Consider the following 14817-nt stretch of genomic DNA (forward strand, 5'->3'; position numbering starts at 1 on the left):
AGACAAAGGGGCAGGCCGCCCCTCCCCCAGCCTTCTTCGCGGGCCCCGCCGCCCTCTCCTCCCCTCCCCTCGGGCCGCCCTTTGGTGACTTCCTCTCCCCTCCAGGGGCGGCCCCGGGACTTCTCAGGAACTGCGTTTCACCTGGACGCGGGGCGGGGAGCCGGCGCGCAGAGGGCGGCCTCCGGGCCCACCCCTAGGCCGGGCCGGCCCCAGGCCCGCGCCCTCCCCTTTGAACCCGCGCTCCCGGCCCCTGGCGCCTTCCCGCCCAGGCGCCCCCGCCCCCACCCGGCCGAGCACGTGCTGCCCGGGCCCCGAGCGCTTCCCGCCGCACGGGTGGGGGCTGGGCCCACCCCCCGCCCGCTCCCCACCCCCACCGGAAACATTCCTGCCACATTCCTGCAACTGCGAGGCCCAGCCCGCCGCTCCCCACCCCGCCTCCGCGCCGGGCCGAGGGCTTTCCTGCGTCCCCTCCACCGCCGGCTCGCCCCCTGAGGAGGGGGCTGGGCCAGGGCCTCGGCTGACCGGGGAGGAAGAAGGGGAGCAGAGAAAAACATGAGTCACAGCCGTGTGTCACTGGAGCGCATTTCGATTCCCTGCATCACAGGAGGTGTGGAAGGCCGCCTCGGGGACCGGGCGCGGGAGGTGCGCCCGAGAAGGCCCCGGGCCGGCCTGCAGGGCGCGCCTCTCCGCCTGCGCCCTTTCCTCCCCCACCGCCCTCCCCGCCATCTTCCCCTTTGGCTTCCTTCTCGCTCGGTGCAACAAGTCTTTGTTAAGCCGGGCGCCGGGCGGGCCAGGCGTGGCGGAGACGGCCTGCGTGCTCGGCCCCTGCCCTCAAAGCGCTTCCAGGCGACCTCTGGCCCACCTTTTATTTTTATTTACAGTCCCAGCGGAAGGGCCCAGGTCCCCAAGTGGGTCTGCGTATCTCCAGAACACCATCTAAGTCACCTCAAGGCATGAAGCCTCCCTTGGGTGTACCTGCCAACGAGCCAATCGTTGGTTTCGCTGGAAGGCTCCACCTTGATCATGGCTCGCTGGTGGCCATTAATAAAACACTTTGAATTTCACAAGTTTCACGTTTGAATTTCACAAGACTTTATCTCACCAATCAGCCACACGCGGGTTGACACTGAAAGGCACATGCTGACACCTGTCCGCCCAGGGGAAATCTACCAGCTCTCTATTTTAGTGAGGGGGCGGCGTGTAGGCCGCGGAATTCTCTAACGAGCGCGTTTCTCTTCACCCCCTAGGCCCGCGTGGACCCCCGTCCACCCCCACACGCCCTGGGGGGGAGGCCGGACCCACACGCCCTGGAAGCCCCTAGAGGTGACTCTCCCTGGGACCCCTGTACCAGGGAAGAAGGATACCGCCACCCGTCACCACCCCCCGCGAGAAGCTCCTTCGTGACTCCTCTGTGCGTGCCTTCCCACACCTCCTCCGTCCGGGACTGCGAGGAGTGGGCGGGCGACTCGAGTTCGCAGCCCAGGCCTCCCACACACCCCTCCCTGCCGTCAGCACCCACCCGCGCGGCAGCGGCGGCTGGCGGGCGGCCGCCCTTTTAAATCCCCGGGCTCATTTGCATGGCCCCGCCCCCTGAGTGACACGGCTGGCGCGGGCGGGCCCGTCCCCCCTGCCCCTGGGTCGCTCTTTTTAAGCTCCCCTGAGCCGGTGCTGCGCTCCTCTAATTGGGACTCCGAGCCGGGGCTATTTCTGGCGCTGGCGCGGCTCCAAGAAGGCGTGAGTTCGCGGCCGCTCCGGTGGCTTCTTTTTTTTATATCTATAATTTAATTAAATTATTTATTTATTGAGGCCGCGCACGGGCCGTGCCCAGCTTCCTGCCCCTCGCCATCCTTCGGGGGAGGGGGAATATTTTTGTCCCCCCGCCTGGCTGTGACACATAAATACCCCGCGGGGGCCTGGGCGGCGAGCACGCGGCGGCGGCGGTCTCTGAGCGCCTCTGCTCTCTCTCCCGGTTTCAGATCCGCATTTGCTACCAGCGGCGGCCGCGGCGGAGCCAGGCCGGTCCTCAGCGCCCAGCACCGCCGCTCCCGGCAACCCGGAGCGCGCACCGCAGGCCGGCGGCCGAGCTCGCGGTGAGTCGTCCCCGGGGCCCGCGGCGGCGGCGGCGGAGGGGGGCGCCCGCGCCCCCGCCCGCACGTCGCCCCTCCTGCGAGCCGCCCGGGGCTGCAGCGCGCGCCGCCGGCTTTATTCCCAGGCCGGGGCGGCGCGAGCCGGCGGCGGGGGAGGGCCGCGCGGCGCGGGGGCGGGCGGCGGGGCCCGGCGGCGCGGGGAGGACGCCCGCACCCCTTCCCCCGCGCCGCGGGCGCCCTGCGGGGGGCGGGGACCCGGGAAAGGCGCGCGGTGGGGGAGGGGGCGCGCAGCTGCGGCGAGCGCGAGTTGTGCACCCGGCGGAGCCCGGAGGAGCCCGGCGCACCTCGCGCGGCGGCCGCTCCCGCTGGAGCCAGAGCCCGAGCCCGAGCCCGGGCCCGGGTGAGGGGCGGGGAGAGACACGGGCTGCGGCGCGGCGGCAGAGTGGGGGGTCGGGTGCCCCCCGCAGCTCAGGGAAGTTCTGGAAGTGAGGGGGTTGGGGAGGAACCCCGAAATTCGGCCCTACGCCCTCTCGGCCTTTCTCTCGCGCCCCCTCCGCAGATGAGGCCGGAGCGCGGGCCTGGGTTTGGGGCTTCACCCCGACCCCACCTCTGGCCTGGCCCGCGCCTCTTCAGCCCCAGGGGCCGGGCCTGCCCTCCGCCCCCACAAACTGGTTTCGCTGCTTTGCTGGGCTCTGTTGGAACTAGTCCCTTTGACTCCCCGTTTCTATTTTATTTTCTTCTGGGGCTTTATTTTGCGGGGAGGGGACAGAGAGAGGGGGCTTTCTTCCTCTCCCCCGCGCCCGCGCGCGCCAGGTTTCCTGCCCCAAGGCGGGCTTGGGTGCCCCCTCTGGCAGGAAGTGGGGCCGGGTGCACCCGCGTGGCGGTGCATGCGGTCGGGGTGCGCTGCTTTCCCGCGCCTGCAGGAGCGGCCTGCGCCCCTCCCCCCCGCGCGCCCTGGCCCCGGGTCCCGCCGGCCGGCCTGCAACGGCCGGGCGCAGACACTTGCAGAGTCACCCTCGGGCCGGGTCTGGAGCCTGATGTCTCGGGGGCTTAGCCTTAGCCGCTAGGCGGGTAGGCAAAGTGTCGTGTTGACCGGGTCACCGGGAACCTACTTTTTCCTGCTCGCCAATTTGCTGTGTGACCTTAGGCAACTCATAAGGCTTCTCTGGGCTACCTTTTTACGGGGGACGGGGAAGAAAACAAGGGAACCCCCAAGATAATTTCCTAGGGCCTTTCCTGCAGAGTACTTAAGTATTTGAGGAGCACACTTTGCATGCACAGTGTATGAAGGAGACAGGCTTGAGGCCCAAGCGGGATTGGGGTTAGGCCCTAAATGTAGTTCCTCCAAGACAGGCCTCTGATGTTCAGAAACAGGTGGAAAAGACGAGCGTTTCTTGGCCTCACTGGAAAGGGCTTCGGGCCTTCATTTAGTTCGTGGGGGGTTGGCTGAGGGGGATTAAAGGGTCCCCAGCAGCAAGAGGTGGGGGGAGGCACCAGATGGTATGAGAGCTTCCAGGGAGACCCGCCAAGATCTCCAGGCAGGCCGGGCCAGGCTCTCTGGGATTCCGAACTGGCTTCGCCCAACTGGAACCCCCTCGATGAGGGGGCCCCAGGCAGACCTTATATGAGGTCAGCACTCGTTTAGTTGATTAATTTTGATGTTTAGTTTGAAGGGGGACCTGTGGTGTAATATAAGATTCTAATCACTGCCTGTAATTGCAGAGCAGGCCAAGCCACTAATGACGGAGCAGGATAAATCACCAACCACCTTGTTTAAAAGGGTCTCCAAGTCTGAAACATTATAAGATAGAATAATTACCAAAGTCCCGCTGTCTGGAGGGTCTCTTGATGCTTGAAAATGGAGGTCCTGGGCCCTCCAGAAATCACAAGATTGCAAAAATGTTTTTTTCCTCTCATTGGGGTAAAAACTCTTTTTCTTCTTTTTTTTTTTCTCTTAAATTAGACATGGGGGTCCCACCGGATTGTCCAGGCTGGTCTCGAACTCCTGACCTCAAGCAGTCCTCCTGCCTTGGCATCCCAAAGTGCTGGGATTACAGGCATGAGTCACCTCACCTGGCCCATAAATCATTTTCAAATGGTCTAGTTCTTATTTTGGTTAGAGTGAAGATTTCTTTCTATTATTTTAAGTTTTTCTAAACTATTACCTAGTTTGATCCTTGAAGCAGTCAGGAGGTAGTTCAGGCAGGTACCTTATAATTACCTTGATCTTACAGATTGAGAGGGTTTCAGAAGTGGAGCCGCTTGGGCCCACCCCTTACCATGGCAGGCAGGGATTGGTTACTGGAAAAATGTGTAGCCTAGGCCTCCGGCGTCTCATCCATCTGTAGCCTGGGGATGATAAGGACTAGGATGAAGATGTGGAGGACTGTCCTTTCTAAGCCTGTAGTACAGGGTATTCCCAAATACAGGTTGCAGGCCCTCCTTCCAATGAGAAGTTTTAGGAAAACTCAAAATTGATGGGGTTAATTAAACCCCAACAGGCCTCTGAGAAGAAGGAAGATGCTAGAAAATGACCAAGAAGGTTTTAGGATGAGCCCTAAACCTCATCCTAAAGGATGAGGGCCAGCCAGGGTCTGTTAGGTGGTACATTTCAGTTGAAGAATTCCCTACCCATCTGACAAAGTCCCATCTGACTCCAGTTGGGCAGAGGAGGGCTAAGGGGAAAGAGGAGGGTGGCCTTTGGCTTTGGGCTCACTTTCCTCCCACACCTCACCCACTAGCTTCAACCATCTCCTCCCTCCCTCAATTATACCAGTCTTTGAATCCTCCAGGGATTTACCCTGGGTGAGAACAGAGAAGAGAGCTGGTGGGTGGGCACCACCCCTGGCTATGTGATTGACTCTTTTTGGTCCTGAGTCTTGCACCTTGCCAGATAGGCAATATTGTCAGTGAGGCGGGCAGGGGATCAATGTCCATAGCTGCCAGATCGCAAGGTCTCATTCTTTCCGTTTTCCCACTGAACTGCGTAGGCTGGATTTTCTCTTAAAGAGAAAGGGCAGCAGTTGGCTACAGAAGGAGGGGATGCTGGCAATATGTCAGACCCCACCTCCCCACACCTTTGCCCCAGGGCGGCCTCACCCATGTAGCTAGGTCTGGGCTGGCTGTACCTCCTGGGACCCCCCCACCACGCTCCGTTGGGGCGGTGTTAAGGCAGGACAACAAAGAGCCCTTCTGAACAGGAGATAGATAAGGAGCTGATTAGGGCCAACGGCCCTTCCCCGCCCTTGGCAGCATCTGGGGGTGGGCAGACCCCTCCATCCTGGGCAGAGTAGGAGGCCTGGGGGCCCCTGGGAGCACAATTTTCTGCAGTGTGCCTTGAAGGTGTGGGTGATGAGGGGGTAGAAAGTGGCTGAAGTGAGATGTTTGTCTAAAAGCACTTTTCTGTCTCCCAGCATCCCAGCCATCACTCTTCCACCTGCTCCTTAGAGAAGGGAAGATGAGCGAGTCGAGCTCGAAGTCCAGCCAGCCTTTGGCCTCCAAGCAGGAAAAGGACGGCACTGAGAAGCGGGGCCGGGGCAGGCCGCGCAAGCAGCCTCCGGTGAGTCCCGGGACAGCGCTGGTAGGGAGTCAGGTGGGTGTCCAAACCTTTGCTTCACTCGGTTTACCCTTTGGGGCTAGGGAGGTGCCTGGAGTTTCATTCAGCAGGCGAGAACGTGCATAGAGGGTGCAGAATGACTCTGCGCAGTAAGCGTGTGGGTATGTCCTCCCACCTGTGTGTACTCCTGCCCCACTTGCAACTCTGGTCAGATCTCTCGAGACCCCAGGAGAGAACCGGGGGCCGAGGAATTCAAGATGAATTCTGAAGCCAATGGCAGAAAGTCCAAACCTAAAGCACCCCAGAGGTCACGTAGCCAGTGCTTACTTGAAACACTCACCTTTTTCTTAATTTCCAATCCACTGTGGACCAGTGATTTTAAAATGCAGTAAAGATGAATGAACAAAAATGAACATAGAAGCCCAGGGTTTTTAATCATTAGATTCAGTGCACATAAAATGATTTTTGTCAATTTGCTATAGTTTCTGAATACTTATGGTTGATTCTTGTACTTCCTCATCCCAGGTGAGAAACGGGTGCCTGTGTGAGCCAGCACCTGTTTATGCACAGGCCATGTTATGAGTAGTTCTGGAATGGGCATTGCCCCTGGCTCTTTAGATGGAAATTGAAGCCCAAGAAGTCAAAAATGTTGGAGAGTTGGTGGCAGTGACCCTCAGAACCCTGGTGCTGCTCTCCCCACAAGGTCCTTATAGAAGGATGAGGCTGCCAGCCTGGCGCCGTGGGGCACCTTAGGGAGCATGGCCACTTGGGCTTGGGGGGACCCCATATTGGCCTCTTACAGAGGCAGCTGTCACCCAAGTGAGGGGTGGCTGTTGGTGAAGCCCAGCTACTTCCCTTCCCTGGGAAAGAGGTAAGAGGAGTTGAGTTTGACCTCTGCCCCTTAAACATGATACAGGTTGTTCACCTCCAGGTTTTCCCTGTCCGTAAGGTGGAGAGTGGTCTGTGCTGACCTGGGCCTAGGGAGACATGAGCTGTGAGGAGTCTGCTGCGTTGGAATTCGGCAGCCACCTTCAGAGCCTGGGGTGGGGTCATTTGTCCTCTTAGCCTAGCTCCCTCAGCCTCCCCTCCTACCCCACCTGTTAGCCATGGTTAGTGGGAGGTATCAGGAGGGGTGCAGAGTTACTGGACCCTGGTTATAGACAGCCCATGGGCGGCCCCCTAGGAAACAGTAGCTGGCACGCCTTCACCACACACCTTATATGCATTATGCAGCAGCTTTTTATTCTATCTACGGCGTATTAAAATTTCAGTGGGAATGATGGCAGGGATCTCTGGAGTCCGGCTATAATTCCCCTTCTCTGGGGGCAGCCTGCACGGGCTCCAGGTTTGCAAGTGCAGGCAGGGAGTGTGTGTCCAGCATAGGTCATCTGAGAGGGTGGGCAGTGATCATGGCCCAGTGCTAGATAACCATACATTACCCATTTAATCTCCATGACACCCTGCGAGGGAAGTCTTCACCATTTATAGATGAGGAAACTGAGGCTCCAGCATTAAGTGTCCCACCCAAGATCAGTGTCAGAACTGAGACTTGGGCAGAGCCACCTAACAGTGTCTTTCTGTCCCCAGAATGCCTTTCCTAGGGGTCTTCTGGGCTCTTGTCATTTTGCGTCTTAGAAACCTGCAGGGAAGCAAGGGGAGAGGTGGGAGGCACTTTGCAAAGATGCTCAAACTGGAGCTTTGCATCCTGAAGGGATTCCTAGGTCAGGAATGGTTCGTGGTTCTTGGTTCTTGCTGACTTAACCTTGTTGAGGAGGCAGAGGGCTGTGTCTTCTGAGGGGGTGGAAACAGGTGGTGACTGTCCCTGACTACCCCCTCTGTCTTTACAGAAGGAGCCCAGCGAAGTGCCAACACCTAAGAGACCTCGGGGCCGACCAAAGGGAAGCAAAAACAAGGGTGCTGCCAAGACCCGGGTGAGACTTGAGATGGGACCACCCCTGGGTGAATGACTAGCAGAGGATCCTCTTGTTGGCTCCATGGTCACGGCTATGGGGAGGTCTGGGAAGGGGCTCGGTCATCCCAGTTGTGTACCCCCTTCCCTGGTACAGGGATGGCAATGAGTCTTTGCTAACTGGGGAGAGTGGGGCGATGACTAAGGTCTTACTTCTGGGGGGTTGGTCCTGCCCAGGACACAGCGGAGATCAGGTCAGAAGTCCCACAGCTTTCCTGATCTAGAGAAAGGCAGAGTGGGAAGAATGGAGGGTCCCTGCCAGCCCCTGGGCTGAGAATGTTACCTTCTCTTGGGGTCCCCTGGAACCTGAAGGGGTGGGGACAAGCAGCAAAGGCCAGATTCGCAGTGGCATTAGCCTTTCAGAAAAGTTGTTTTGTTTTTTATTTTATTTTTTCTAAGACACGACTCATATCCTCTGAGTCATGGGCGGAGGTGGGAGTAGGGGGCGTGTGTGTGTTGAGGGGGCAAATGTGGCTGGCCAGTCATCGCCAGCTGGACTTGGGTGAGCCTGTTGGGTGAGAGTGTTGGGTCACCCTGAACAGGCAGGTAGGTCTGCCCCCCATCACCATGGGGCATCGGGTGAGCACTGTTGAGCATTTTGGACTTAGGAGATATTTTCTCTAACCCTCTAGAAAACCACCACAACTCCAGGAAGGAAACCAAGGGGCAGACCCAAAAAACTGGTAGGTGAAGAAGCAGACTGCTGCTTGCCTCCTGGGCTCTTTTGAGTGAGGGTGTTAAGAGTACACAGTACCTGATGCTATGCACCCCCTATGGAAAGGCTCTCCCTGACCTGCTGGGACATCAGATTTTACAGAAGTCCAGAGAGGGGAAGGTACCTGGCCTGGGCTGTGCCTATGAGAAGTGAGGGGTCCCAGGTACAAATCAGACCACATCCCCCTGCCCTGCCCTGCCCTAGTTGTGTGTGGGGGTCCCTCCCTTTCCTGCTCCTAGAATACTCAGAACGTCTAGGGGAGATCTTGGAAGTCATTTAGCCTGTGTCCCCCTCAATTAGAGATGAGGAAAGGAAGCCATAGGGTGATGGTTTGTCCTTCTTATGATCCTCTGGAGAAGAGAAACAGCAAAGGAGCTGGGCCCTGGGAGGGGTCGGTGCTAGAGTTCTGATGTGACCCACCACACTGCACTGGAGGGCACCATCCAATTCTGGGTCCCCAAACAGCTGGTGGAAAGGCTCGGTGGGCTGAGTCAAGAGGCTGCCTCTAGGGGGCCACTGCAGTTAGGGTCACCCCAGCCTTCCAGCTCCTGGCCCTCTCCTACCCCAAGCCTGCCCCCTCAAATCCCTGAAGCTGTCATTCCTCGAGCTGAGCCATTGCTGGGGTGGAGGGGTTAGGGGGTGCTGCTGGCCAGGCCCCAAGAGTGAGTAACAGGAAACAAGTTGTTTTGGAGTTTGTGCCTGGCACGGGGGCTGTAGCCCCGTGTGGTGTCCCGACATTCCCGCCCAGTGAGTGAGCCCCGGCGGCACACACTTCCCCTTCCTCCCCACCCCGGCCTAGGGTCAGCCCTTGGCCACCCCGGAGGGCCAGGGCACCACAGCACAGCATCTGCCCCTGTGGGCCAAGGACCTGGTTCCCCTGCACCCACCAGAGGGCTCTTGCACCTTCCAGTCACCCCTTCCCATTTCCTCCCCCAGCCACCTCGTCCCCCACCTCCTCTTCTCCCCTAGGGAGTCAGTCACGTCCTGAAGCTCAGTGCTGCCCTGAGCTCTGCCCTCCTGCCCTCCGTGGGCCTGGGGGCCAAGGGGGCTTGGCTCCTGGCTCTGGGTGAGAGCAGCATGTGTGTGGGGTTTTTTCCTCCTTTTAAATTCTTTTTATGAATGAAGCCGGGCCGTGGAGGTTGCTGAGTCACCCACACACTCAGCCCTGACTCATCCCTCTTCAGGAGAGCCGGGGAGTGCAGGGAGCGGGTGGGGGCCAGCCTCTGGGGGTGGAAGAGGGGGACCGGGCCAGAGCTCACACCAACAACTGCCCACCTCACAGGAGAAGGAGGAAGAGGAGGGCATCTCGCAGGAGTCCTCGGAGGAGGAGCAGTGACCCGTGCGTGCCGCCTGCTCCTCACTGGAGGAGCAGCTTCCTTCTGGGACTGGACAGCTTTGCTCCGCTCCCACCGCCCCTGCCCCTTCCCCAGGCCCACCATCACCACCGCCTCTGGCCGCCACCCCCATCTTCCACCTGTGCCCTCACCACCACACTACACAGCACACCAGCCGCTGCAGGGCTCCCATGGGCTGAGTGGGGAGCAGTTTTCCCCTGGCCTCAGTTCCCAGCTCCCCCCGCCCACCCACGCATACATACATGCCCTCCTGGACAAGGCTAACATCCCACTTAGCCGCACCCTGCACCTGCTGCGTCCCCACTCCCTTGGTGGTGGGGGACATTGCTCTCTGGGCTTTTGGTTTGGGGGCACCCTCTCTGCTCCTTCACTGTTCCCTCTGGCTTCCCATAGTGGGGCCTGGGAGGGTTCCCCTGGCCTTAAAAGGGGCCCAAGCCCCATCTCATCCTGGCACGCCCTACTCCACTGCCCTGGCAGCAGCAGGTGTGGCCAATGGAGGGGGGTGCTGGCCCCCAGGATTCCCCCAGCCAAACTGTCTTTGTCACCACGTGGGGCTCACACTTTTCATCCTTCCCCAACTTCCCTAGTCCCTGCACTAGGTTGGACAGCCGCCTTCGGCTACAGGAAGGCAGGAGGGGTGAGTCCCCTACTCCCTCTTCATTGTGGCTGCAGCCCCCTTGCCCTCCGCCTGGGATCTGAGTACATATTGTGGTGATGGAGATGCAGTCACTTATTGTCCAGGTGAGGCCCAAGAGCCCTGTGGCCGCCACCTGAGGTGGGCTGGGGCTGCTCCCCTAACCCTACTTTGCTTCCGCCATTCAGCCATTTCCCCCTCGTCAGATGGGGCACCAATAACAAGGAGCTCACCCTGCCCGCTCCCAACCCCCCTCCTGCTCCTCCCTGCCCCCCAAGGTTCTGGTTCCATTTTTCCTCTGTTCACAAACTACCTCTGGACAGTTGTGTTGTTTTTTGTTCAATGTTCCATTCTTCGACATCCGTCATTGCTGCTGCTACCAGCGCCAAATGTTCATCCTCATTGCCTCCTGTTCTGCCCACGATCCCCTCCCCCAAGATACTCTTTGTGGGGAAGAGGGGCTGGGGCATGGCAGGCTGGGTGACCGACTACCCCAGTCCCAGGGAAGGTGGGGCCCTGCCCCTAGGATGCTGCAGCAGAGTGAGCAAGGGGGCCCGAATCGACCATAAAGGGTGTAGGGGCCACCTCCTCCCCCTGTTCTGTTGGGGAGGGGTAGCCATGATTTGTCCCAGCCTGGGGCTCCCTCTCTGGTTTCCTATTTGCAGTTACTTGAATAAAAAAAATATCCTTTTCTGGACTGGAGTCTCCTGTGGTGTGTGCCCCTAAAGCCTGGGGCAGGTAGGATGGGTGACACTTGTGTTCTGGCCCCCATCCCTCAGGCTGCAGGAAGGGAGGGGAAATAGCACTGGAGTCACCTCGGGGAAGGTCATTTTAAGCCTCTTGATGAAATCAAAACCCCTAGCCACAAAACATTTTATTTACAAAATATATACTGAATACTATACATCTGGCCCCATCACCATGGAAACAACTCCAATGCCCGCCTGGGGATTTATGCCCAAGCCAAGCCCAGGAGGGCGAGAGAAAGCAAAGGTGTCTACCAGCCGCCCCCATCCCAGAAGGAAAACCTCTTCCCATGAGTACCTGTGGGTGGGCAGTGAGCTCAACACCCACAAAGGGCAAAAGGCCTGGGGGCAGTGAGGTGATGGTGAGGGCATGGGAAGCAGATGCTGCTGAGGGTGGGTGGAGGGAGAAATGGAGACCCAGCACCCAGCAGGGGGAGCTAGGTGATGGCAGGGGAAGCAGACCGACAGCAGGGCCCCAGGCAGTCCAGGACCCCAGGCTCTGAAGGGTGGGGCAAGGGGGTCAGGTCACGTCTTGACATCCAGCAGCGGCATCCGCTTGTGCTGGTAGCCACTCTGCCAGCCATGTACCACCTGTCGGGGAGGAGACCACACCACAAGGCTGGGCTGTGTTCCCTGGGAGTACTCAGCACCCAGTTACAGCCCAACTAAGCAGAACCAGGCTCTGGTTTCAGTGTGGACGAGTATGGCTGGGAACAGGGCTGGCCCCCACCTTGCCTCATTCTCCCCCTGGCCCCCAAGTGCTCACCTTGGGGTCTCCCATGTCAGAGAGCAGCTCCTGCTCAGCCTCATGCAGTTCCTCAGCTGGGTCATAGCTGTACATGGGGAGCAGGTGATGGCGCAGCCTGTCCACCCTGGGGAGCAGGGGAGGGGACTCAGGAGGCCCCCCCAACCCTCATCAAACACCTGGCTGCCCCGTCTCTCCTCCCTTTCCCAGGCAGGGGCAATTCCAGTGGGTGCCTTTTGGGACACACTGTACCTCCAAGAATACAACCCTGATTCTACAAAGGGGCTTTCCCCAGTGAGTAACCTGAGGCTGGGGCAGGGAAAACAAATTTCAGGTTTGTATCAGGATGGCTGAGGGACATCTTACAGAAAACTCAGAGCCTATGAGCAGGAATTTCAGAATGGGTGTGGGGTTAGGGTGGGTGGGGGACAGGGACACTCACCGCTTTTTCTTCTGTACATACATTACCTGCAACAGAGACACAGCACTGTGGGGGCTGCTGAGCCCAGGAAGGCCCACAAGCAGAGAGAGGCCCACCTCCACACCCTTCACTCCCTTAACAGGACAGTGGGGACTCTGTGCAGATTGGACCAGGCCCACCCAGCCCCTGCCTTAGCAAAGCTGTGGGTGTGTGTGTGTGTATATGAGGGCTCCTTACCACAGCCACCACCACCCCGACCAGGGTGATGAGGAAGAAGGGCCCCAACACATAGCCCACCATGGAGTCGCTGTTGGCCTGGGGGGCACTGGGCACAGTGGTGTTACTCATGACATCAGCAGCCGGAGGGCTGGGTGGTCAGCATGGGCAGTGGTGCTTCGGGAGGGCGCCTCCACTGGGCTCCCTGGGGAGGAGGAAGGGAGGTTATCAGTTGCACCCAGGTGACATCCAGACTCTGGATCCCTCCCCCAGAGCTGGAGATCTATGAAAACTGGTCCCAGGTCAAATCCTGGGAGGAGGGATCCTCCAGGTAGATGTACTGGGTGTGACCCTCCAGTAAGTCTTGGCAAAACCTGGCAGGAAAGGGGATCAAGGGAAGGCCTGGATCCAGGGCTGAGTCTTGCCCTACTCCTATCCCTAAATCAGGGTGGGGCCCAGCTCAGATGCTGGCCAAACATTTACAAGTCTCAACTTTTGGAGAAAGATTAAGTGCAGGTTTCATGCGCCTGCCCCAACCCTTTTGGGGCATTGGGCTGCCAGCACCTGTCCAGTGGAGCAAAACGGGTAAATGAGGTCTAAAGGATGGACCTGCACTGCAGCCAGGGCTGAGATGGGAGCATCTGAAGGAGCCCGTTTCCATCCTGGTCCAATCCCACTTCAAGCGATGGACTCCATGCCTGGGTTCTATGCCCTTGTCCCTAGTGTCATCTCAGACATACAGTCCAAACACCCTCTCCCCCATCTGTCTCGTGTGCCAGGGTGGACACGAGTGGGTAAAGCTGGATTGTATCTTCAAGATGATGTCACCTTCCTCTTGTCTCCACCCGGAGCTCCGCCCAGGTCCCTCCCCTCCTGGCCTGAGCTGACAGGCAGAGGTGGAGAGGGTCAGTCCCCATCGACAGAAGCAAAGAGATCGTCCTGGGGCAGTTTGCACGCTGATGGCCCAAGGTCCGCGACCCAGGTTCGCTTGAGTCTCTATCAGAGGGCAAGGTATGAGCGACCTACACCCGTGTCCTTAGGGCACGGGGCACCGAGCTTGCCCTTACCCAGTCGTATGCTCATCGTCCCAGGTCAAGGGGGCAAGCCAGGGTGGGGAGGGCGTCAGGCCGCTGCTAGGATGCGGGCCAGCAACAGCGGACAGGAGGTGGTTCCCACGGCGCTGGGAGGCTCAGGACGGAGGTGGGGGTGTTGGGGGATGCGGATGGGCCGCCCCGCGCCCTAACATCCTGGAAGCCCGTCACCCCGAGGCGTGGACCCGTGCCGGCGCTCTGCAGCCCAGCCGGCCTGGCCATGCCTTACCTCCCGCCGCTGCAGCCCCGACAGGAACGCCCTCGGTTGGCTCCCGGGCCCCGGAAAAGCCGTCAGGCGCGTGATCAAAGGACCCGGGGAAATGGGCCGGGCCTCAGCACCCGGGCGCAGCCAATCCGGTAGCGGAAAGCCGGTGGCCTGGAGATTTCTGGAGCCGCCAATCCGGAGGCGGGGGTGGGCGGTGCGAAGGCGGGGACAGCGGGGCTCGCAGGGTCCGCCCGGCGGCGGCAGGGGGCAGCCGAGGGCTGTGTAGTGGGGGAGGAGAGCGGGGCGCGGGGCCGGACGGGGTAGGGCGGGGCGCGCGTAGTTTTCCGGCGGCCCCTGGCCCGCCAGCGTCTGGAACTCCGATTCTGGGAGGTCCCCGGCGCCCACCTCATTCACCCCTCTCGTTGCAGCCAGAGTAGGGTCGCGCCGCGCTCTAACGTTGAGCCCAGGCCCTTCGCGGCAAGACCCTGCTCCAGGCCCACTCGGCCTCCGTCTGTGTTTGTTCCCTGGCCTTCGGGCTGCGCTCGGCTGGTAGAGTACGGCAGGTCTGGGCTACCGGGGGCCCTGGCACGCCCAGCCTCTCTGCGCCTGTCTTAACGTCTGTAAAACAAGCTGTGTGAGGATTATTATTATTACTTTTTTTTTGAGATGGAGCCTGTCTCTGTCGCCCAGGCTGGAGTGCAGTGGCACTACCTCAGTTCACCACAAGCTCCGCCTCCCACATTCACGGCATTCTGCCTCAGCCTCCCCAGTAGCTGGGACTACAGGCGCCCGCCGCCACTCCCAGCTAATTTTTGGTATTTTTAGTAGAAATGGGATTTCACCGTGTTAGCCGGGATGGTCTCAATCTCCTGACCTCGTGATCTGCCCGCCTTGGCCCCCCAAAGTGCTTGGATTACAGGTGTGAGCCACCACGTGCGGCCCTCTCTGTATGATTTCTTATAACTATATATGAATGTACAGTTACCTCAAACGTGTATGTGTGTGTATACGTATGCATATATTTATCTATAGCTTTGTAGCAGACCCTCCTCTACCCCCAAAAAATTGGGAAAACTG

At 59.5% G+C, this 14817-nt stretch overlaps 2 protein-coding genes across 14 annotated transcripts; one reads left to right on the top strand and one right to left on the bottom strand.

The window, feature by feature from the left end:
- The first annotated feature begins 1590 nt into the window (after positions 1-1590).
- HMGA1 (high mobility group AT-hook 1) lies at positions 1591-11013 on the top strand. Of its 8 annotated transcripts, none has more exons than XM_009241750.4 (6): positions 1591-1734; positions 1977-2090; positions 5501-5679; positions 7491-7574; positions 8245-8295; positions 9610-11013. In XM_009241750.4, exons 3-6 carry the CDS (start codon positions 5545-5547, stop codon positions 9661-9663), a joined length of 324 nt encoding a protein of 107 aa, XP_009240025.2. In that variant the 5' UTR covers positions 1591-1734; positions 1977-2090; positions 5501-5544; the 3' UTR covers positions 9664-11013. The 8 variants fall into 8 exon arrangements, with proteins under 8 accessions (XP_009240025.2, XP_024104769.1, XP_024104768.1 ...); XM_024249001.3 differs by having other exon boundaries at positions 1596-1734; positions 5501-5646; XM_024249000.3 differs by lacking the exon at positions 1977-2090 and having other exon boundaries at positions 1633-1734.
- Positions 11014-11175: 162 nt separating this feature from the next.
- Positions 11176-13908, bottom strand: SMIM29 (small integral membrane protein 29). Of its 6 annotated transcripts, none has more exons than XM_003776811.4 (5): positions 13765-13908; positions 12466-12649; positions 12250-12275; positions 11829-11934; positions 11176-11653 (listed from the first exon to the last, which is right to left on the bottom strand). In XM_003776811.4, exons 2-5 carry the CDS (start codon positions 12574-12576, stop codon positions 11588-11590), a joined length of 309 nt encoding a protein of 102 aa, XP_003776859.1. In that variant the 5' UTR covers positions 12577-12649; positions 13765-13908; the 3' UTR covers positions 11176-11587. The 6 variants fall into 6 exon arrangements, with proteins under 6 accessions (XP_003776859.1, XP_054413395.1, XP_054413394.1 ...); XM_054557420.2 differs by having other exon boundaries at positions 12526-12649; positions 13765-13871; XM_054557419.2 differs by having other exon boundaries at positions 11829-11895; positions 13765-13871.
- Between the last annotated feature and the right edge of the window lie 909 nt (positions 13909-14817).

This window comes from Pongo abelii, chromosome 5 (genome assembly GCF_028885655.2).
Source record: "Pongo abelii isolate AG06213 chromosome 5, NHGRI_mPonAbe1-v2.0_pri, whole genome shotgun sequence".
NCBI lineage: Eukaryota > Metazoa > Chordata > Mammalia > Primates > Hominidae > Pongo > Pongo abelii.